The 23,938-nt window shown below is 48.5% G+C and overlaps 1 protein-coding gene across 1 annotated transcript; it reads left to right on the forward strand.

Annotated features, from left to right (window-relative positions):
• Positions 1–11,725: 11,725 nt before the first annotated feature.
• LOC119382135 (putative uncharacterized protein ENSP00000383309) lies at positions 11,726–12,325 on the forward strand. Its single transcript, XM_037649866.1, has one exon. It carries the CDS (start codon positions 11,726–11,728, stop codon positions 12,323–12,325), a length of 600 nt encoding a protein of 199 aa, XP_037505794.1.
• The last annotated feature ends 11,613 nt before the right edge of the window (positions 12,326–23,938 follow it).

A 23,938-nucleotide genomic window follows, 5' to 3' on the forward strand; every position in this document is an offset into this window, starting at 1 on the left:
GAATGAAGCTGCGAAGAATGAAAAGTGCAACTTCGCGGGCGGTCGCTGCCGGGAGAGCTGCAGTCTCAGCGTAGCGCGTCAGATGATCGACGCCGACAATAATCCATCGGTTTTCAGAGCCACTGCACGGGAGGGGGCCGTAGAGGTCGATACCCACGCGGTCAAAGGGGCGATCCGGGCACGGGAGCGGCTGCAACGTGCCAGTAAGGTGTCGCGGAGGTGTCTTGCTTTGTTGGCATGTAGTGCAAGACTGAACGTATTTCTGCACAAAGCGATACATTCCTCGCCAGTAATATCGCTGACGCAGCCTTTCGTAGGTTTTCAGGGCGCCGTTGTGAGCACTTTGGGGATCCGCGTGGAAATTCAAGCAGATGTCAGAGCGCATATGGCTAGGGACAGCAAGGAGCCACTTCCGACTAGAGCACTGCACGGGCTCGGGCCTACCCGAAAACCCGGGCCCGGCCCGGCCCGTGGGCCGGGCCGGGCCGGGTAAAGTAGTTTTCACGGCGGGCCCGGGCCGGGCTCGGGTCTGAAGCTCCGGGCTTAGGGCCGGGCCCGGGTTTGAGGTGGCGGGCTTGGGTCGGGCCGGGCTTGGACTTTACTCAGTCCTTAAAGGGGCACTAAAGGGATGCAATGAATTGGTTGAGACTGATAAAGTGTACTCTGTGAATTCGAATGTAATTAGTTTCACCATTATAAGGAGAAAATCAAGGGCAACGTTCCATTTTTAAATTTCGCGGCGAAATCCCCGCGCGTGACGTCTCGGATTTCAAGCTGTATTTGTCGCATTTTGGGGAGATTGGTTCAGCGAAACTTCATGAACCTTGGTATGTCAAGTTTATGGTCCTCTCAGAGGTCAATGTACTTAAATTTTACCGATCAGGAACTACGTAGATCCCAGTAGACGCCGTCAGAATCTATGACGTCACGGTGTTTGTTGCGCGATTTTCAAGGTGGCGTCGGCAATCGCATTTTTTTTTTTGCTCGTGTTTCTCGCTACTAAGACTCTTGTCGCAGCGAGCGTGGTGATTATAAAATTTTAAGAGTAATTTACTGATAATAGAAGAATTGTTTTTTTAGTGTCTGTCCCTTTCAAGTGTGTTCCTCATACGTTGCGCGTACATATGCGTTTCACATTTATCTGGATAAAATGATTTTTTTTTGTATGTGGGGCAAGCTATTTGAAGAAGTTTTATGAGCGACAGGTAGCGATCTTTCGCTCTTTGCATATGGAGCTATTTGATTTATCTGAAACGGGCGAGCTGAAAGTAAGTAGACCAGGCGCTTATACAGCTAACATCTCGCTATTCCGTGCTTTATTTGCATTCATGATTACTTTATATTCCAAATAGTAGTCTGTAATCGCAGTAATAAATGTAACATCATAAATTTATACCTATAACTTATCATCGCAAGTGCGATCACGGAGCTCCAAGGCGGGGAAACGTTCTTTCGAGTTCCAGCCCTCCACTAAAACGAAAAGACTGCGCGCAGTCTCGTTGCATAAAATCCCTATAAAGACATTTTTTTTCCGTGGCTCCGTCTAGGCTCCCAGTGGTCATGTGAGGCGAGATGGACATGCACAGCCTGCTTTGTTTGCCCACATTGTTAACGTCTGAACGTTCATACTGTTCTGCTATATCAGCGGTCTCAAACTCACCTCAGCTAACGGGCCGCATTCGCGAAAATTTACTTCCGCAAGGGCCAGGACAGTGACGAAGGTAGGAGTGAAGGAAGGGGGGAGGGGGGGGGGGGAATAGGCTCTACCTGATGTCAGCTAACGTTGCTATATTAAAGACCTCTTTAAGATTTCATATATGGGTCATTTCCGAAGGGTATTGGCGGCAAGTTTCCACCAATATATTGATACCTATCTCCAAAATGGCTAAAATCTGGACCCCAATTATACAATATACAGTTTTATTTCACGGTTATGTATCAACACGTGGTGAATGCAGGCGGTGCCTCAAGGAAAAATTTTTTTAGACCTGTCATGCCTGTGTAGCTCAAGAACGTACTTATAAATAAAAAAAAATTGGACAAGGACAGTCACAGTCATGTGCGGGCTGCAGGCCGCTAGTGAGAGGTCCACGGGCCGTGTGTTTCAGACCCTGGCACTATATAATGCGAGAGCTAAATGATACTGCCACCACAGCGTTGGAATGTGCAGGAATAGCATAGGTCCATTAAACATGTATATTCATGTTTAAAGGCAAGGCATATTAGCTTGACAAAATATCTGGCTTCAAATAAGAATCACGAATTCCATGCCGGGGGATGTCCCTTAACTCGAATCATATGCATCCAATGAGTAAGCGTCGGTAAGCTTATTTGCACCTTTGCCCCGCCACGGTGGTCTAGTGGTTATGGCGCTCGACTGCTGACCCGAAGGTCACGGGATCGAATCCCGGCCGCGGCGGCTGCATTTTCGATGGAGGCGAAAATGTTTGAGGCCCGTGTACCTATAGATTTAGGTGCACGTTAAAGAACCCCAGGTGGTCGAAATTTCCGGAGCCCTACACTACGGCGTCTCTCATAATCATATCGCGGTTTCGGGACGTTAAACCCCAGATAATATTATTACTCGCACCTTTATTACCAAACTGGAACTAATTCCGAAAATAGATCGCAATCACTTCGTCCGCCTACTGCCAGTCCTATACCAATGCAGTCCAGCGTAGGCCAATTACCAGCGTAGGCCACCTTCTACCGGTAAAACATCGTTAGGAAGGCATACACCATTATAATATGGACAGAAAAGAGCCCTGTGCAAGCCTTACATAACAAACACTGCTGAAAATTGCAAGGAGAAGCCCTCAGAAGCATTTATAGATTATATTGAAGAGTGGCACAACGTCCGGGAACGACAGAAATGAAGGGATTAGCTAGACAGTTATTTCATTCTGCAGAGGTCCAAAAAGACATCCTAAATTAGCTCCAGTGGTGGAAGTTGAGAACTACGACTGCCAACGCCTTCACATTTCTCGCGCCTTTTTTCGCGCCATTTTTCGCGCCTCTGCGGCTAGCGCAAGCAGTGCAAGAACTTCAGCGTGGTAGAACATGTGATGGAACGGCGCATGGTGTGCTTATAGTGGAATCTATTTATAATTTGATTTTTTGTACAATAACATGCGAACAAATAAGCTATAAACAATGCCACAAAAGCTTATAGACTGTACATAATAGCAGTGGTGTGATATATGAGAACACTGCTATGACAAATAGTGGCTTTTTTTCCATTCAACTTATACGTATTTCCAAAGTGCACGTGGTGCGCGAGGTTCGTTATAATTTTTATCTGGGTTAGTGTATTTACAACAAATGTAATACATTTGACTTTTTCCCTCTATTTCTCTTGATGTGGCAAGGTGCTACTATGATGAAGATAGGTGCTACATATCCAGGGTGCACGGTTGGCTTTTTCGTTACAGCATGCTTTAAAGGGACACTAAAGGGGAAAAAACGATTTTTGGCGTGTTAGTAAATTACTCTTTCATAATTCCAAAATAACCACGGCTGCCGAGAGAAGACGCATGGGAAGCGCGAAAACGCGCAAAAAGAAAGTACGGCTGGTGATGCCTCCTTGAAATTCGCGCATCAAACTCATCATAGATTTTGTTGGTGTCTGCTAGGTCCTACGCAGTTCCTAATCGGTAAAAATGAAGTGCATTGTCTTCCGAGGGGGGGCCATAGACTTGACATACGAAGCTTCAAGAAATTTCGACAAGACAAAGTCGCCAAAATACGAAAAATATGCTTTGAAATCTGGGTTGTCACGCGTGGAGAGTTGGCGCGAAATTTACGAATGAAACCCTGACCTTGATTTTTTCCTTTATTAATGTATCTGTGTTGGTGAACCCAACGACATTAGATTTGTCAGAGCGCAATTTATCAATCTAAGTCAATTCATTGTTTCACTTTCGTGTTCATTTAGATTTCAATAGAGAGCGCAATAAAAACTAAGTGAAGAGAGCGTTCTGTTCTCTGTCCCTCTGTTTTTATTGCGCTCCTTATCAAAACCGGACTCATGCTGCAAATCACTTTTCTTCCTACAATATCTGCTACAAAACGCTATTGATGATCCCGATTGTATTCCTAGAAAATTAGGTACAGTATACACCACTGCCGAACAAACATTCATCGTACCCAGTATGTCCGCTCAACTGTTTCCACGGTGAGCCAGCCCCCTTTTACAAGAAAATACCGTAGATTAAAGTATACTTGCTAGCGAAGGATGCGCCAAGCATGCGTAGGTATTTGCCACTTAAAACGCCCTTGCGGTCGATTCGATCTTCGGGCAACACCACTTAGATTATTGGCTCGGGCCCGGTCGGGCCCGATCTGTTGTCGGGCCGGCCGGGCCGGGTAGGCGAAATTTTTTCTCGGGTTCGGGCCGGGCCCAGGTCTCGCTTTGAGTCGCCGGGCCGGGCTCGGGCGGGTAAATATGAACAATTCCCGGGCCCGGGCCGGGCCCGGGCTGAGATTCGCGGCCCGTGCAGTGCCCTACTTCCGACCATCTGGCATGTATTTGCGGCGGTACAGAATGTTGTCTCGCACGGAAAAGTGGACTGCTTGACGGCGTAGCGCTCTCGTCGAAGGGACAGCAGACGGATCGGTAAGGTAGTCGAGGAAGAAGGCAAGGTGTGAGTCTTTACGCTGCTCCGAAAGCATGTCATTGGTGCTGAGTGGTGACAAGGTGGTAACGTGGGGTGACATAGAAGCCACATCTGGTGTTATTGGCGAGCGGGAGAGTGCATCAGCATCCGCATGCTTGCGGCCGGAACGATATACGACACGAATATCGTATTCCTGCAATCGAAGTGCCCAACGGCCCAGGCGTCCCGACGGGTCTTTAAGGTGGAAAGCCAACATAGGGCGTGGTGGTCTGTAACCACGTCGAAAGGACGGCCGTAAAGATGCGGGCGAAACTTCGTCAATGCCCAGATGATCGCCAAGCACTCCTTCTCTGTCACGGAATAGTTTAATTCAGCCTTCTTTAGAGCACGACTTGCATAAGCGACAACGTATTCACCTTGGCTGCCTTTGCGTTGTGCCAAAACAGCGCCAAGACCGACGCCACTTGCATCGGTGTGAATTTCTGTGGGAGCAGTGGGGTCGTAGTGACGAAGGATAGGTGGTGAGGTCAACAGGCGGCGCAACTGGCGAAATGCGTCATCACACGCAGGTGACCATGCAGATATACCTTTGCTGGTGGCAAGCAGACTCGTCAAAGGTGCGATGATGGACGCGAAGTTACGCACGAAGCGGCGAAAATAGGAGCAGAGGCCGACAAAACTTCTGAGGGCTTTCATCGATGTGGGCTTTGGGAATTCGGCGACAGCTCGAAGCTTATCGGGATCCGGAAGAACGCCGTCTTTGGAGATGACATGTCCCAAGATGGTTAGCTTCCGTGCTGCGAAGTGGCACTTCTTGGTGTTAAGTTGTAGGCCCGCAGAAGTTAGGCACGTGAGAATTTCGTGCAGACGAGCAAGGTGTGTCGGGAAATCTGCTGAGAAGACTACTATGTCGTCCAGGTAACACAAGCAAGTCTTCCACTTGTGGCCGCGAAGGATGGTATCGATCATGCGCTCAAATGTTGAAGGCGCGTTGCAGAGCCTAAATGGCATGACGTTGAACTCATATAGGCCATCGGGCGTTACAAAGGCTGTTTTAGGGCGACACCAATAAACCTCCACCAAATGTGAGGAGGTTTATTGGTGTAATGAGGTCGCGACGAAAAGGGACCGTACGCGGACACAGTGCAAGGCTGGAAAAAGGCGGCACAGGCTCTCGCGCAATCAGAAGTAGTAGTAGTAGTAGTGTCCTCTACTGCATGGCTCATACCCACTCAGGGGGATTGGCCAAGAAGTTGTCTTGCAAAAATTTTTTTTAATATTTTGAGTATTGAATGCTGATGCCAATAAAAAGAATAAATAAATAAATAATAGCAATGAATATACAAAAAAAAACACGTACGCATCAATGAAAGAGTGCAATAATAGTTTTTTAAACATACAGATCAGACACTTTAATCATTTCCGAATAGGAATTAGAATAAAAATAATAAGAAGAAGAAGCACAATAATAATGAAAATAATATCAAAACTTTTTTGTTATAATAATACTTATACAAGCGGAAATTTAAAGCCGTATTCGTTTTGTTTCTTGAAGGTAGCTACACACGGCATCAAACGCATTTCTGTGGCTGAAGCCCAGATTTGAAGCACCGAAGGTAAGCACATTGTCAATTGTGAATTGTAGCCCCAGGTTAGCGAATGGGATATCAAGAAGTCTTTTTCTGAGTAATCTGTATCTGCGACATGATAAAAAGTAGTGCTCTATTGATTCTATTTCTAAACAAAAGCGACATAGGGGCGATACCGCCAGACCAGCCCTGTGTGAATATAGATTTAACGGGGGCACACAACATCGTAGTCTAGTTACTAATACTTCCAATTGTCTAGTAGGACACCATTGGATCTTCCACAGAAATTTTAAATGACTAAATTCTGTCCTAGCTGTTATTGATTCTATGGCGTCCGCACGAAGTGAAAATTTTCTATATCTAATCGCAGTTATACTGGCCACTACAGGAAGGACAGGAACAACTGGACCATTCAATGCAGCTCGCGCTAGTGAGTCGGCCATTTCATTTAATTCTAATCCACAGTGGCCAGGCACCCATAATAATTTTAAGAGCTTCAGCTGTGGAGGAATTAGCGTCAGGAACGTCTTTAGGGCAGTTGATTTTGATGAAGCTGTAAGGGACGTGCATACTGACATGGAGTCTGTTATTAATATTGCGCTATGGGCGTTCAAATCTAATTTACGCAGGGCTAGAATAATTGCCAAGAGTTCAGCTTCAAAAATGGGGGTGAAGTCCGGTAGTCTTAATGAAAATGACCAACCAAGCGAAGGGGAGTAAATGCCTACTCCTGCCTTTTCGTCTGTTACTGAAGCGTCTGTGGCTACTACATTATTTGTTTCCACGTGTGCAAGGTAATCTTGTAGCCGGCTATTTAATACCCTGTATGGTTGAAATTTAGGTTTAGGGGGGAAAATCTCATCATATTCTATCTTTAGATTCTGATTGGACACATTTGCTGCAGGCACATCTCGAATTTTCACGTTTATCCGGTCTAGCTGCTTCTGAACAAAAATAATCTGTGGTGTATGAAAACGTGGCCAATGAGCAAGAAAAAAGGAGTCTTGGTTTTTTATAAAAGCATACTCGGTCGTGCATCTGCTCCACTACAGGTTCAATAAATAAAGTGTCCACAACCATACCTTGCGAGGATTTCGGACGATGAGTTTACTTTCAGTAATGGCACATCCTCTGCTGACTTGATGTAGGTTCAGAGTAAAGCATCCAAGTGTGTGCGGATATGAGCAGCTTCTTGGAGGCTGCGGTTGGAAGGGGAAGAAGCAGTCACAATTACTATGGTAGAAGCGTGAGTGGATTTATGATTAATGTCTGAGAAGAATGTATATGAGAACACTACATGAGAAAAATAGTGTGCAGATAACGTTGCTTTGCTTGGGAATTTGTTTTAGTGGTGACCTTCAGTGGACAGTGTCTGACCAAGCCTCAATTAGCGGATACTAAGCTAGTTAATTGCCCGAATCTATAAGCTATATGGTATGTGCAAATGTTATATGTACGATTGTAAACTTACGAAAATATACAAATGCATATCCATACTGTGAGTTCACTTTGCTCTACTATGCATTGAATTTATGAGCATTTATCGCAGCAAATTCATTTGTGCAGATAAAACTTATGCTTTGATCTGTGTTACAAAGTTTAGCAGTAAAGATATTTTCTGCAAAAGTGAGAACGAAGTAAATAATCTCAGAAAATGTCATTGGAATCCACAAGCTGTGCATCTGATCAGCTGGAAGAGTAGCAAAAGCTTATGAAATGACAAAAACCGTAGCGCATGCAAAAAAAGAAAAAGAAATACAGCTATGCTTAAATGCAAAGCAATGCATTTTCACTCACCGGTGCGCACGCCCACATCGTGCATGGTTATTCCGTTTTCATAGGTAGTCTCCGAGCTCTTTGCCGGCATCGAATTTTCACACTGGAAGCTGTACAGCCCAACGTTTATAAAGCATCTGTAAACGTTGTGCAGCATGTTCAGCGCCGCAGCTGACGTGATTCACAGGCTTCAGACACGTTCGCTTTGTGGCAGCGGCATGTAAAGTTTTGCGCACAAACTCGCATTGCATTATCAAAACTGATTTAAGCGGAGCTGCGTGAGGCCGGTCAAGATAACGACCGTAGTACAATTTGAATGAAACAAACGACCGAAGTGCAATCGATACCAATGGGCTGCTGCTTTTCGAGCGTCAGTGTAATCTCAATACTTGTCCTCAAAAAATGAAGCTGTTGTATTAACCCTATAGAGAGGGAGAGAGAGAGTATTAGAAAAGCAGATTTTGGCCGGCGTCAGTATACCGCTGGCATGCTACTCTGTGTAGGGATGGGGAATGGGATTGACAGACTAAAGAAGAGAGGGGAGGAGATAATAGAAATATTTACAACGAGGGTGTCGGATAAGCTAAGGCATCGCTATTTGAAATAGCCAACCATTAAAGAAGTAACACAAAAACTGGTCCCTACTAGCTTTACGAAAGATGACACGGTAACTAAGCTTCTAACAACCTTCTGACACACTCTGAAATGAAATTTTTGGCCGCGTTGAGCGCCCCTAACACGGAAAGTGCGAACTAACTTATCAGACCGCTAAAAGACCTGTCAGTAGTTCCACTATACGTGCATCTCGATGGAGCTCGCCGCGGTTGATTTTTTCGCCCTCTGCGGCGATCGCTGGAACTTGAGACTTTCCAGGGCCTGGTAACACCGCGTTACCCGCTTAAGCTCGCCCCGAGAAAAATCGCGGCCGGGCTACAGGGGAGACACAACGCCCGTTGCGTTTCCCTCTAGTCCGGCCATGGTGTTCGACTGTCCGCACGAAAGCGCGGACAATTTAGAGTAGGTCTTTTTAGTGCGCCAGCTAACGCCAGTTGGGGACCAAAGACCGAGTCAGAGCCAAGAGTTGATAACACACACAAAAAATGGCCGCGTATCTCCGTGCTTCGCTGCAAATGTAGATGAAAGACGATAGTCTTATGCCGGCCGTGCTACATGAGTCCTGGTCTCATCCGCGGCCACCCGTGATGCTGTTCCCGTACCATTTGGGGAGAGCCTAGCCACTGCCATCTGGCAGTAACGTCGGGAAACATGAACTTGTGCAGAACCAAGGCCACTGCCAGGTGGCAGCACCACGTCGTCAGCAGAGAGCTTTTTCGTGCATAGCGTCGCATTTTCAGCGCAGCCTAATAGGTCTTTAGAATTTATGTATTTTATATATTTTATGTATCATGTATTTTCTAGTAAAGGAACACACCACCTAATACCTACGTATTGATGTTGCGCCTCCGATATGCGTAATGTTCGCTTTTTGACAATGTTCACAAGTATGAACAATGTTCACAAGTATGAATGCAGCTACCAGTTCCAGCTGACTGGGCGTTCAGCAAGTGCTTAAACTTTGGCCGGGTGGCTGAATCGTGTGACAGACAGACAGACCAAAATTTCTGCGTTGAACTTTTCCAAGAAAGACTATCGTCTTTAATATATTCTCAGTTAAGGCAGTACAAGTATCACACAAACATGCACACTGCCAGATATCAATAACAGCTGCCAATATAACTGAGGTCGTGTTTAAAACAACGGGAACAAAACAAACAGATGTAATATCATGCATTACAAACTATTCAAGTTACAAACTATTCACCCGATTCTTCCAGATCGACTGACCGCACAGCATCATAAAACACGTCTTCACTGGCCGACCGAACCACTCTCACTTCAGCGACATAACTTCTTCGCCATCTCCAGTCTCCTCGCTCCCGAAGCTTCGGGTGTCTTCTTCAGCGTGCAGCACAACCGAAGCTAGGGAAACGAAGTGATGCTTCCAGAGTGCCGGGCGTTTGATCCGCGACTGCTGGTTGTCAGCTTCCGTTTCGATGGGGGGAGGAGGCGCGCGCGCGGTGTCTCTTGATACTTGTTTTTCGTTGCGCGCGCTGTTACGGTTACCCGCCGGTGCCGGAATTTTTTGTCTTCGCTTTAAACCGGCTTAATTAAGTAACTCTAGCGAAGTATCTTCAATATAAAAATTGTACCACTTGTCCTGAAGCGTCGGAATATTTCATCCCTCTTAAGCTAGGTAATTAACAAAGATTGCTTAACTAACCTTTAAAATGGTAACTCTAATGAGAAATATGCAATAGAAAAGTTGTAACATTCGTTTAGCAAGTTCGGATGATTTAATCTCTGCTAACTGCCTTGTTTATTTTTTTCGAGTTTTCTGTAGAGTGCGAGAAATTAAGAAGCATATTCGTCACACCCAAACAGAGGCAACTTAAGAGAGCGCCGCCACACCTGGATGGAACCAACTGCAGAGAGCGCCGGAGCCAACTGCAGAGAGTGCCGCCACACCCGGACGGAGCCAACTTAAGAGAGCGCCGCCACACCCGGACGGAACCAACTGCAGAGAGCGCCGGAGCCAACTGCAGAGAGTGCCGCCACACCCGGACGGAGCCAACTTAAGAGAGCGCCGCCACACCCGGACGGAACCAACTGCAGAGAGCGCCGGAGCCAACTGCAGAGAGTGCCGCCACACCCGGAAGAAACCAACTGCAGAGAGCGCCGGAGCCAACTGCAGAGAGTGCCGCCACACCCGGACGAACCAACTGCAGAGAGTGCCGCCACACCCGGACGGAACCAACTGCAGAGAGCGCCGGAGCCAACTGCAGAGAGTGCCGCCACACCCGGACGGAACCAACTGCAGAGAGCGCCGGAGCCAACTGCAGAGAGTGCCGCCACACCCGGACGGAACCAACTGCAAAAAGCGCCGGAGCCAACTGCAGAGAGTGCCGCCCACACCCGGACGGAGCCAACTTAAGAGAGCGCCGCCACACCCGGACGGAACCTACTGCAGAGAGCGACGGAGCCAACTGCAGAGAGTGCCGCCACACCCGGACGGAACCAACTGCAGAGAGCGCCGGAGCCAACTGCAGAGAGTGCCGCCACACCCGGACGGAGCCAACTTAAGAGAGCGCCGGAGCCAACTGCAGAGAGTGCCGCCACACCCGGACGGAACCAACTGCAGAGAGCGCCTTAGCCAACTGCAGAGAGCGCCGCCACACCCGGACGGAACCAACTGCGGAGAGCGCCGTAGCCAACTGCAGAGAGTGCCGCCACACCCGGACGGAACCAACTGCAGAGAGCGCTGGAGCCAACTGCGGAGAGTGCCGCCACACCCAGACGGAACCAACTGTAGAGAGCGCCGGAGCCAACTGCAGAGAGTGCCGCCACACCCGGACGGAACCAACTGCAGAGAGCGCCGGAGCCAACTGCAGAGAGTGCCGCCACACCCGGACGGAGCCAACTTAAGAGAGCGCCGCCACACCCGGACGGAACCAACTGCAGAGAGCGGCGGAGCCAACTGCAGAAAGTGCCGCCACACCCGGACGGAACCAACTGCAGAGAGCGCCGGAGCCAACTGCAGAGAGTGCCGCCACACCCGGACGGAGCCAACTTAAGAGAGCGCCGGAGCCAACTGCAGAGAGTGCCGCCACACCCGGACGGAACCAACTGCAGAGAGCGCCTTAGCCAACTGCAGAGAGCGCCGCCACACCCGGACGGAGCCAACTTATGAGAGCGCCGCCACACCCGGACGGAACCAACTGCGGAGAGCGCCGTAGCCAACTGCAGAGAGTGCCGCCACACCCGGACGGAACCAACTGCAGAGAGCGCTGGAGCCAACTGCGGAGAGTGCCGCCACACCCGGACGGAACCAACTGTAGAGAGCGCCGGAGCCAACTGCGGAGAGTGCCGCCACACCCGGACGGAGCCAACTTAAGAGAGCGCCGCCACACCCGGAAGGAACCAACTGCAGAGAGCGCCGTAGCCAACTGCAGAAAGTGCCGCCACACCCGGACGGAACCAACTCAAGAGAGTGCCGCCACACCCGGACGGAACCAACTGCAGAGAGCGCTGGAGCCAACTGCGGAGAGTGCCGTCACACCCAGACGGAACCAACTGCAGAGAGTGCCGGAGCCAACTGCAGAGAGTGCCGCCACACCCGGACGGAGCCAACTTAAGAGAGCGCCGCCACACCCGGAAGGAACCAACTGCAGAGAGCGCCGTAGCCAACTGCAGAAAGTGCCGCCACACCCGGACGGAACCAACTGCAGAGAGCGCCTTAGCCAACTGCAGAGAGTGCCGCCACACCCGGACGGAGCCAACTTATGAGAGCGCCGCCACACCCGGACGGAACCAACTGCAGAGAGCGCCGTAGCCAACTGCAGAGAGTGCCGCCACACCCGGACGGAACCAACTGCAGAGAGCGCTGGAGCCAACTGCAGAGAGTGCCGCCACACCCGGACGGAACCAACTGCAGAGAGCGCCGGAGCCAATAGCAGAGAGTGCCGCCACACCCGGACGGAGCCAACTGCAGAGAGCGCCGCCACACCCGGACGGAGCCAACTTCAGAGAGCGCCGCCACACCCCCAGTACAACTAGGGCCAAGTACCCTTCATGGTCAAGCAGATGTATGTGATGCACCAAGTAGATGGGAACCTTGACACTCGGCCACGTTGTACATGCCTTCTGCACACACATATCTGCCTAATATATTGCCACGTGAACTCCTTTTCATTGTTACCGTCTGTTACTGGCCACAACTCTTACAAGTGCAGTCGCTTGGTGCAGCCCCCGCCAGAATTTATGGGAACTCGCACTACTGCTTTCTAATGTCCTTATAAGGTTGCGTATGCGACACGAACAGGGCCTGTAAATATGCCTTGAAATCGTCTCGCGAGACGATACAACAGGGGTCTGAAACACGCGGCCCGCGGGCCGCATACAGCCCGCGGTCGTTTCGCTAGCGGCCCGCGGCTTCACAAAGAATAAAATGCTTGTGACTTTGCTAAATGGTACTCGCATTATTTACTCGCCTATTGCGATTAATAACGCTTTGTTCGGGTAAGCTACACAGGCGGGATTGGGGTCGCTATGGGGCCACCATGTGCTGAAATATAACCGTGGAAAAAAATGTGCACATATCAGAATCTGCATCCAGATTTCTGTCATTCTGGAGATCAGTATCGATGTTCCCGAATCCTCACGCCAATTTTTCTGCAGAAGTGATTCATATATGAAATTTTAGAAATGCTTTCTTTCAAGTGGCAACGTTAGGTAACATTTTGTACACCCCTCCCCTCCGGCTCTGCCCCTCTCTCTTCAACATTCTTCACTGCCCCGGCACTTGCAGGACTACATTTCATGACTGTCTGCCCTAGCTGTGACCCCTGCAATTCAATATGGCCAAGTAACAAGTATTTGATATGCAAATACAATATACTATTCTCTATTATAGCACAGGTGAAGTAAATCTTTGGATTGACCTCGCCAAAGCCTTTGATAAGGTACAGCATTATTTCTTGTTCCGCTTGCTAACACGTATCGTGACAGTCCGTGAGTGTATTGAAGGTAGTACGGATAGAGTAGCTCTTCTTTAGATTCACCTCGCCAAACTCATTGATAAGGTACAGCATTATTTCTTGTTCCGGCTGCTAACACATCTCCAGTTGGGTGACAATCCTTGAGTGTATTGAAGGTACCACGGATCAAGTAGCTCTCCTTCAGATTGGCTCGCCAAAGCCCTTGATAAGGCACTGCATAATACTTTGTGCCTGATACTAAGACATCGCCAGTTGGGCGATATATTATTACGAGCGCAATAGGTGATATTCATATTGCTTAGTTCTCGGGACACACTGGGTGCGTCCGCCATTTTGTGCTTTGCGCAGTCGCGAAATTGTCTGCTAGCTTCTCCATAAGGAGGGGCCACGGAGAGGTTGAGCAGCGGTAGTTGGTGGAGCCAAGGAAATGCATCTGCTTACTTCGACATCCAGCGCCGAGTGGTTGGTGGACCTCACCGTGCAGCTGCAAATCGACGAGAACACAATATCGGAGTTCCGTGCGCTTGAAACCTCACCCGGACAGCAGCTGCAGGAAGTGCACCGCTTTGCGAAGTGGAACTGTTGTTCTCTGTGACGCGTGCTTTGGATCCCTGTTAGGCGTTCGAAGAAATAGTTCGTCGAAAGAAAATGTGACTGTCAAACTTCTGAAGTAAGCTTGCACTGCAATACATTTGCACTCTGTTTACCATTGGCAACACGCGCCAGATAATGAAACCAGGTTGTTTCTGGGTTGCAATGCTGTGCTGTTTTCCTAGGGTGGTTTAGGCGCAGACAGGCATCTCTAGTCTTCGCTATTGCAAGTTTCATCGTTTTCTATTTTTTAATTGATTTATTTGTATTCTTTTAAGAAGCAACGCAGTGCATGGACATGTACTACGTGAGCGGTGCGTCACAAACTAAACTAAAAGCTGATCGCGCGTTTGAATTGTACACTAAGTGAGCGGCCCGAGTACGTAATGCTTTTTTACTGCACATTGGTTGCTTAAATGCGTTGGAGACGTAGTCTCTTGCACGGATATACGAGGGCTACTCAAGAAGTAAGGACCGTTTGCTAATATATAAATATGTACACCTTATAATGAAGATTTATTTGTGCAGTGCCATCTGTTAATTCTTCGCGGAGGTACTGAAGGTACTGTTCTGACTCAGTAGTCGTCTCCTTGTCGGACAATGCTAGCGACGATGTCTCCGAAAATTGTTGCTCGCGCTTGTTGTGAAGTACGAACTGTATGTCAATTTTTGCTTGCGAAAGGGTCATCAGCTTCTCCAATTTATGCGGAATTGTGCCTAGTTTATGGACATGAAGTGATGAGTAAAGGAAAGGAATGAAATCGTGTCGAGACTTCACGAATGGCCGCACAAATTTGCACGACTAAGAGCGGAGTGGAAGGGCCAGAATCTAGACCAATGGCACTCCTCAACAAGCGGACCAGGCATTGCGATTAGATAGATGACTGACAGTTAGTCGTCTGTCGGATGAATTTCCTCTTGTCAGCCGCATTACAATTTGCATGATTGCAACTGAAAAGCCCAGATATCACAGTGTGTGTAATGTGGGTACTAAATATGCTTACCGACCAACTCAAACAGCAAACAATTCCCAGGCGGCAAACTTTTATGCAGAGGGACTAAAGAAACTGTTGCAGCGGTACAAAAAGTGCTTAGAATTTTACTGTGATCATGTAGAAAAGTGAAGTAGTCTTATGCTAAACTAAACCAGTCAATAAAAACTTTTACTAACAAATATTTATTTCTTGGGGACCAAATGGCGCTTACTTTTTGAATAACATTCGTATTATTGTCGTTTTGGTTTTCTGCAACGCTGTATGTGTTCATTCCTTTATATATATTTTTAAATTTTCGCGCTCTTTGCTTTCGCATCCCACGGCGGCGTTCATTACCGTGCGCTATTGTGAACAGCGCATAGGAGAGCCCACGATAAGCGGAAAGATGAATGTGATAATCCAACGGACAAACACTGTGTGTGCATAATAACTCTAGCTCCAACGTGCTCAGTGGGCGTGTCAGTCATCGCACGCTGACTGAAGAAAGCAAAGAAAAAAAAGACTTGTTTAGCGATTGGTGTAATTCTAAATCCTGCGCTAAATGAAGTTGCACTACTGTGAAACCTGAAGACGTGCGTAGCACGGGCACCCAGCGATTCCCGTTCGTAGAGTTCCCACTGCTCCGTTTACTGAACCGTCGATGACGTCAATTTTTGGGGTAAGCATGTAGCGTTTCCCCAGCACGAGTCGAATCGTGTTAGAGAGATTTGCAAACTCGGTGTGCGACATGTGCGCTACTTTTTGCTGCGTTTTATCAGCTTCCTGTTTGTTACGGCTGATGAGGTATGTACGTGTCGTCTGCTGCGAATTCCGTCAGGCCGTTCCCCCCTTGAGATGTAACGTCAAAGGCGCTGACAAGCGCAGGTTGGAGGAGTGGTCGCGCACTTGGCGAGGCTGCGGCGCCCACTCGTGTGCGGCGTGGGTGTGAACCGCACGCTACCGAAGCGCTTTTAACTATTTCAAGTTAATATTGCGATTATATCTTAGTTATTTCTGTGAATCGCATTATTTTAAACATTGCACGTTTATTTTAACCCGGTTTTGAGCATTGCTAGCCCTGTTTTAGGCCTGTATTGACCAGTTAGTTCTGAGCGTGACCACGCCACATGAGATCTACAGATGGCCGACAAGCCGGGCCCCTCCCCTAAAGTGCTCCGCACTTAAAAGGGCAGGGATAATGCAAAGCGAAGGGCAGACGCGGCAAGCTAAGTAAGTACGTCGGCGCACACTTTTGTGAAGCTTGCATAGAGATGCCTCTTGGGGCCTTTGCGCCAATCGAGTCTCGTGTGGCGGCAACAGAGATTTTCCACGGACGCGCGCAACAGCGTATTTGGCACTGTAAGGCGAAAGCCTTTAACGTCTAATACTCGCGGTGTCCGTCCGTCCATCCGTGCCCTGGCACGGTGCCAGCTGTGGCCTCTCCGCCTCACACTCTCTCAGCATTCACGTGATGGCACAGCGGGACATAGCAACAGTTGCGCGTTGCTCCTTCCGACGAGCGTTGCCCAACAGTTGCGCAACGCGGCGGCGGCGTCTGTCGGCGGAGTCGAATGGCCACAGGCTTTCGCCAAGCACAATTTGGAATTTACAATGTGTCCTTCAATTTTCTTTAATACATGTTCTTCTCATCTGGCATCTCCTCTATTGAGAGGAGGCGCTATTCTCATATCAAGCTAGCGACGGAGCCTCACACACTGGGTTACACTGCAACGTAAATCCTCGCTTTTGTCGATCAGCAACACCGACAGTCTGAAAGTCCGTATATTGAAAATTTTTTCCGCAAGTATAGCTTATACTGCAAGAAAGGTGACTAAATTGCACAGGGAAATAAGAACTCAGGTTGGAGAGCGCCTTTGCAGGCGCTGTTCATTGCCAAAGTGCATTCATCATCATTCATCAAAGTGCATTGCAGTCTTGTTGAAGAAACCAGTTAGCGTCAATGTTTTTTGCTTAATTAATACAGTCAAATAAAATCAGTGTTACCTTGTTCCGGGCATGGACACGGCTTCCTCGTTGTCTGAATAGCTCAAGAAGCATTAGGAAGTCATCAGAGAATTAAGAAAAAAACCAACAGCTAGCACCACCTGAAATGTTGCGCTATGGGACTTGTTTTCTTTTTCGAGCCAGGATGATGATGATGAAAAACTGTATTATACATATTGTTGAATGGGTGGAGTCCCTAGTCCGGGATCCCATTGGCTAGCGCCCCGGTCCTTGCGCGGGCCACCAGGGCCTCTTGGACCCCCCGGTCCGGGCTGGACAGTGCCGCCTCCCATCCATCTCTACTGAAATCCTTAAAGGGCCCCTCACCAGGTGACCTAGCGAATTTTAGTTAGACATTGCAAGTTGTTGCGAGCCCAATAAAGAGCATTATGCCACAAGAATTTTTCTAATCGGTCCGTTAGAAGCTGAGAAAAACAATAATTTGTAGCGGCGCGAAACCATAATGCGAGGAGGCGAGCTGCAAACCCTTGCCGCTCGCCCCGCGTAGCCTTCGCAAGCCAAATCCCTTCCCTGCCCTCTTCGCCACGCGAGCGGAAGGATCACATAACGCATACGCATGATCACGTCATGCGCACAAAATGTCACGAGCGCATGACGAGCCCGAACCAGCCCGAGCCCCCGAGACGCGAGCGGTGTTGTGGCGGCGTTCTTTGCGCTTCATCTCTTCAAGTTATGCCGAATGCGCCCTCGCCGATCACTTGGCTTTCAACCTATTACTGAGCGCCAAAACTGCAACATTTGTACGGACGCGAGACTAGCGGTGTGCCGCATGAACATCTAGTTAGACGCGGGAGAATAAATGAGCCTAATGAGCGCTGGAACGCGGTAGAATATTAATTTCGTTGTAAAGGGTGGCGTCTGCACGATGCGCAAAGCGCGAGAACACGAACGCGTGCGAAACGGAGGTAGATTAGTCTCGAATCTCGCTGCGATTCGCAGTAAAAATTAAAAAAGAAAGCGCACACATTCCGTTTGTGTGTTTTATTATTGCTCTCAAGTTTTATTCATCAATTCAAGCAACAAATTACAAAAACTACGCGTCGTGTCAAATAATTATCGCAGTGTCACGTGCTACTGTTGGCGACGTCAGAGCACAGTCGTCTACGTAGAGGAGCGACGTCACAGCACTACTACCTACGCAGGGCCATTCTCTCATGTACGTCATCCCCTCATTCTCTGGGCGCGTGGACGCGAGAAGAAGGGCAAGCAGCGTTCAGCTTGAAATTTGACCCATTTACGCGGCGCGTAGCGTTGCAAATTTTGGCAGACGTAATCGTGAACGCCTTGTGCATGCATTGCGCTCGTCGGCTCAAAATTGTCAAACCTGGTGAGGGGCCCTTTAAAGAAATCTGTTTTGGATGTGTTGCACTGGCACTCCCATGCCATGTGATAAAGTGTAGCTAGATTGGTGTTGCATAGCCTGCATGTTGGTGAGCGGTACTTGTCAGGGTCGATTTTGGAGAGTATGTGTGGGTTGGGATACGATAACGTTTGTAAGCGGCGCTAGGCTACCTGTGCGGCTTTACTGAGTTGAGGATGTGGTGGAGGATATTTCCTCCGCGCAAACCTTTGGTTTTGTAATATTTCAGTGTATGTGGTCAGGTGGGCCGTCTGATCTGGAAGGGCTCGAGTCCCTACACTGAAGTTAGAGTCCCGGGGTAAGAGAGCTCGGGCGGAGGCATGAGCTAGCTCGTTGCCTCTGACTCACAGTGGCCAGGTATCCATATGACTTGTTTCCAGTCTCCCTCAGTACGGCCTTCTGCAGCTTGTGAAAGTATTCTGCGTGCTAGAGGACTGATTTTGCCTTTAAGGTAGTTGCGATAAGCCGTCATTGAGTCCGTAAGGACGAAGGTTGACGCCAGGTTTCTGAGCGCGAGGGCGATAGCGACCTGCTCCACGCTTGTTACATCATCCTGTATGGTAGATACGCAGTCGACACATTGCCCCTGGTTGACTACTGCCACCGTGCACTGTCCTGTGTGTGACCGGGCGGCGTCCACGAAAAAGGCGCTCTCGTCATCTGAGTATTTATCATGGGCTTTGGCTCTGGCTTTGCGCCTATCTGCATGGAATGTGGGGTTCATATTCCGAGGAAGAGGCTTCATGATGATGCCTGTCCGCCATGCCTCCGGCAGCCTATGTTTGTTCCTAACATGCGTTGGTGGTGTGATGTTCATTTTAGAAAGCACCGCCATGTCAGTTCTGGAGAGGGCTAGTCTGATTATTTGATTGTCGAGATGGGCTTTGAATAGCTCTGCTGCGCTGTTGTGAATTCCCAGTTGTTGGAGTCGTTCTGTAGACGTCCATCTAGGGAGGTTCAGTGCCTTTTTGAGGGTATCGCGCAATATAGTGTCGATCTTTTGTTCATATGTCCTGGATATTTGTAGGTTGGGATAGCTGTATATTACAAGGCTGGCTACAAAAGCTTGAAAGAGGCGTAGAAGGTCGCGTTCCTTCAGCCCTCTGTGCTTATTGGCAATCCGGCTAATCATGTGGGAAATTTGGAGGCACCTGTTCCTAAGTTTCTGTATTGGGATCCCGTTGTAAAAGGTGACGGATTGAGCTTACGGACTTGTCGACAGATGGCGCTCTACATTTGGAATATCCCCTATTCAGGTGGGTGCGATATGCCGACCTGAATAGGGGATATTCCAAATGTAGAGCGCCGTCTGTCGACAAGTCCGTAAGCTCAATCCGTCACCTTTTCCTGGCTCGAAAACGAAACGAGTCCCATAGCGCAGCATTTCAGGCACCCACCCTCGGCTATGCGTATGGACCCGCTTCTCACATGCACAGATATTTTACAATACCAAAGACTCGAGAGATGGAGACTTCCGCCTCCGGGGCCGAACCTCAGTAAGGAATCGCACGTAGCGTGGCGTCGCCTGCAGACACTGTCCTACCCAAATCCATACGTACTATCTAAGATGGATCCCGGCGCACACAAACCACAGTGAAGGTTCTGCAACAATAAAACAGCCACCCTGTACCACATGGTATGGGAATGTCCACACAATCCACCCATGCAACCCAGGACATAACTAAACATAAAAGGGCGGGAGGCAGCTCTGTCCAGCTCGGATCCGAAGTCCCAAGAGGCCCTCGTGAAACGTGCGAGGACAGCGGCCCGCGCCATTAGGATCCCGGACTAAGGATCCCACTCACCGATCTTCTCAAGAACATCAAATAAACGTTTTATTCTCTCTATCCCTATTTAGGTCATTTCTGCCGTCACCGTAGCCGTCATGTTCCATTAAAGCGCAATCGATAACACTGCCCCTCGCGTCGTTTGTTCTACATGCAAGCGAAAGCTTGCAAATTCTGCAAGCGGGCACGTTTCAAGCAGAAATGAAGAGCGCCAGCCGGCTCCGTCGGGCGAAGGAGCGTGAAGAGGTGCCGGTGGAGGGCAGCCTCGATCGGGCAGCAACTGAGCATTTCAATTAAAAGGGCGCGATCGCGCGCGCTGGCGTATGTGCCATTTCGACAAACATCAGTAAATGGCTCCTACCCCACTAGGACTGCAGAAATAGCGTCTTTTCTTCTCCACAGCCTTTCCTCTTTCTCCTGCCCTTGTACGTGCTATGCTCTCACCGCTTACTTCGCGTTGAGGCGAAAGACAGCACTAAAACCGCTTTGCTCTCTGGAGCGGCCAGCATTTTGTAGTGTTACGCGAGAACGGATCCTCAAGGAGCTAATAATAATAATAATATCCGGGGTTTAATGTCCCAAAACCACGATATGATTATGAGAGACGCCGTAGTAGAGGGCTCCGGAAATTTCGACCACCTGGGGCTCTTTAATGTGCACATATAAATCTAAGTACACGGGCCTCAAACATTTCCGCATCCATCAGATCCTAAAGGAGTTAGCTACTGGTCTTATTTCCTATAACGTTACAATTTGTTTCTGTCGCATTCATTGCTTCGCGTTTGCGTCTAAACTGTGACTATATTAGGAGCTGGCTCGCCAGGTTCTTAAGCTGGGCCAAAGTCCCGCGTCGTAAGCGTAACCTTAGTTCCAGAGGTGATCGCTTTAGGCGCAGCTCGCGCGAAAGAGAAGTCTTCTTCCTCTCGTTCTTCGAGCGCCTTGATGATGATATTAACACAGGCAAAACCACATATAGCATAGCCAACTGTAGCAAGCGACGCTCGCTCCACTCCGGCAGTGCGCTTCGATGCTAATAACAGCCAAAAAACAATGAAACAGGGGCATGCTGGGCAATGAGCACCCTCACGTGATAGGCAAGCGGTGAGTTTTACGCGTAGCGTCACCAAGGAGGATCGTCACTGAGGCATTTTCCAGCGCCGTCTTTATTTTCTTCTAATGAGGTCGCGGTCTTTGCCGTTTTGTTTTCTGCCCAAAGGAAGACGCTGCAGGGTCTTGAGACAACGCGGGCGCAAGAGTCCGAGAGTGGCTTGCGTTCTGCGCATGCGTCCTGGCGGCTCGCAAATTTCTTGGGTCCCTAATTCTAAAACTGTCGAGTGTTTCCCCGGAGTGGGGATGTGCGCCTTCGACTTGTGCGTTGACACAGGGCGTGGTCGACCCTGTTTGCGCGATTATCTCTTGCGGGGGAGTTTCGTACGTCTTGCGCTTTTACCGCAATGTTTGCGTTGACGCTATAGACAACACGAATGTCACTTTGCTCGCTGCAGCGGCCGAGTTTGCGAAAGGAGTGATCTGCTAGCTAGAAGAGGCAGTTCGCGCATGTGTGACAGTTCGCGCTCTTCATATGTATACCTGCACGTTCTTTTCAAGCGTCCTTCTTTGTGTTTGAGCAGCGCGCTGCAAGTGTCGAGCTGTGACAGTTGTTCGTTCGCACTCGCCTTGTGTGTTTTCTTTTCCTGCTTCCTTTGTGCTTGAGCAGCCACAGCAAGTTTCTAGCTGCTTGCCGTTCTTCCTGTGACATTCCAATTTCTTGCTATCGCATTCATTGCTTCGCCCGTGAGGCGAAACTGACTTTTTATGACAAAGCCATAAACACTACATAACTACTCGTATGATACAGGCGTCATGTCAGGTTAACGTCTGTGGTTCCAGTGTTGGTTCCGCTTTCATAGCAGTCTAATAAACATTACATTTATATGTCTATGATTCATCAAGTTATATTCAAGCTTTGCTCGACCCCGGAAGAATGCGCTAACGAAATTTACGTATGATATTCACATTATTGCACCATAAAGTGCACTTCGTTTTGACAATACTTACGCATGTGCTCTAACGTGAGTGCTGACGTTACGTCAGGCCATAGGTTACCTCTAAAAGGGGTACTGACACAAACTTTCACAGACGAGATAGCCTGCTGGATCGATTGATTTCCGTGTACGTGCGTGTACCATCTGCAGAATATCGACAGCGAATAAAGCTTGAAAGGTATTTTATATGAATTTTGAAGTTCCGCGTGCGCGAAACAGCATTATAGGCCGCGCCTGTTGCATTGACACCCTTGAAGGTGACCCGAGGTGACCCCCTACTTCCCCTACGTAACCGTTGCAGCCGGTACAACAATTTATGATGACGTCGTAGCCGCCATTTCTGTTTTGACGCGCTCGCCGCTGCGCTGTTGGTGTCTGCTCGGCGGCTGCTCGCGAGTGTGTGGCCGCGCGGAAATGCGTCACTGTTCTGTGTGCTCACGTGACCGAGCGTTTCACTCGCTAGGTGGTGACCCGGTGGCTTGTCGTTTTTGGAGCTCTGTCAAACCGAAACTGAGGCTGTGTCGGTAATGAGGAGCTTATAATTAATTATCTGTCGCGCGCTGCAGCAAACGATGTGCCGTGTTATGATTAACAGGCCCCCAGCAACACATTGTAGCAAAAAAACGCGGGGCGAAAATTTTTGTGTTAGGACTCCTTTAAACGCCAGTTTTGTCGACGTGCCTCGTAGGCCCACGATGTGCACACAACTACTACACTTACAAAAACACGTCGATCCACCTCGTAACACTTTGCTCAAAGTAAAAAAAATGCAGCATAGAACTATTCGCATGAAACCGATTGCCACAAGGCGTGGGATATCTACAGAACTTGTTTTGCATACGCATTCATCCGAGCAAGGATTCTGCAACTGAACACAGTGCGTGCAACTGGTAGCCAACCTGTAACAAACGCTCAGACTGTGTTTCCTGCGCTACAAATCCTTACAGCTCTAACAGCAAAGCTTGCGTTATATCACGCATTTTTTATTTTACATTCGAACTGTTGCACATTAGTGCGGGCCATGACGACTAAAGCTATTTTAGGGAAGATTTCCGCTCTCCATAACAAAATTCTTTGCCTCATTTGTAACCTTCCTCATACACATACAACGCTTTACTTGTTTAATGATAATGAAATTATCAATATTTTCAACCTATGTTTTGTAGCTGTTACGTCCCTATATAAGATCGAACAAAAATTACACTCATACACTATTACAGAGTTAGCTTCTATGCAACTTTTTTGAATCAAATACCCACATCGTCGTCAATCGCACTGGATGCTTTCTCGTAGAAGAACCAGCATTGGACAACCAAGAATTATTTGTCAGCTGCCGTTACAATTAAGCAAACTATATTTCGCAGGTATTGAAATAACACATATCAGATTTTCTCAACTCCGCCGATATCTTATTAGGTCTCCTGACATATAAGAGCGTTTCCTCAAATTGCGGTCTTTAAAAAACAAAAACAAAAAATACAGCACCACTGCTATATATAAATCTTGAATTTAGTATATTTGTAATTTATATATTCCGAGTTTTGATCTGTGCTTGTACATACGATTGCTTTATCGTGCGTTTTCTTGCCACTACCGCCTCTGCCCGATGTCCACGAGGGG

Source organism: Rhipicephalus sanguineus, chromosome 2 (assembly GCF_013339695.2).
Source record: "Rhipicephalus sanguineus isolate Rsan-2018 chromosome 2, BIME_Rsan_1.4, whole genome shotgun sequence".
Taxonomy (NCBI): domain Eukaryota; kingdom Metazoa; phylum Arthropoda; class Arachnida; order Ixodida; family Ixodidae; genus Rhipicephalus; species Rhipicephalus sanguineus.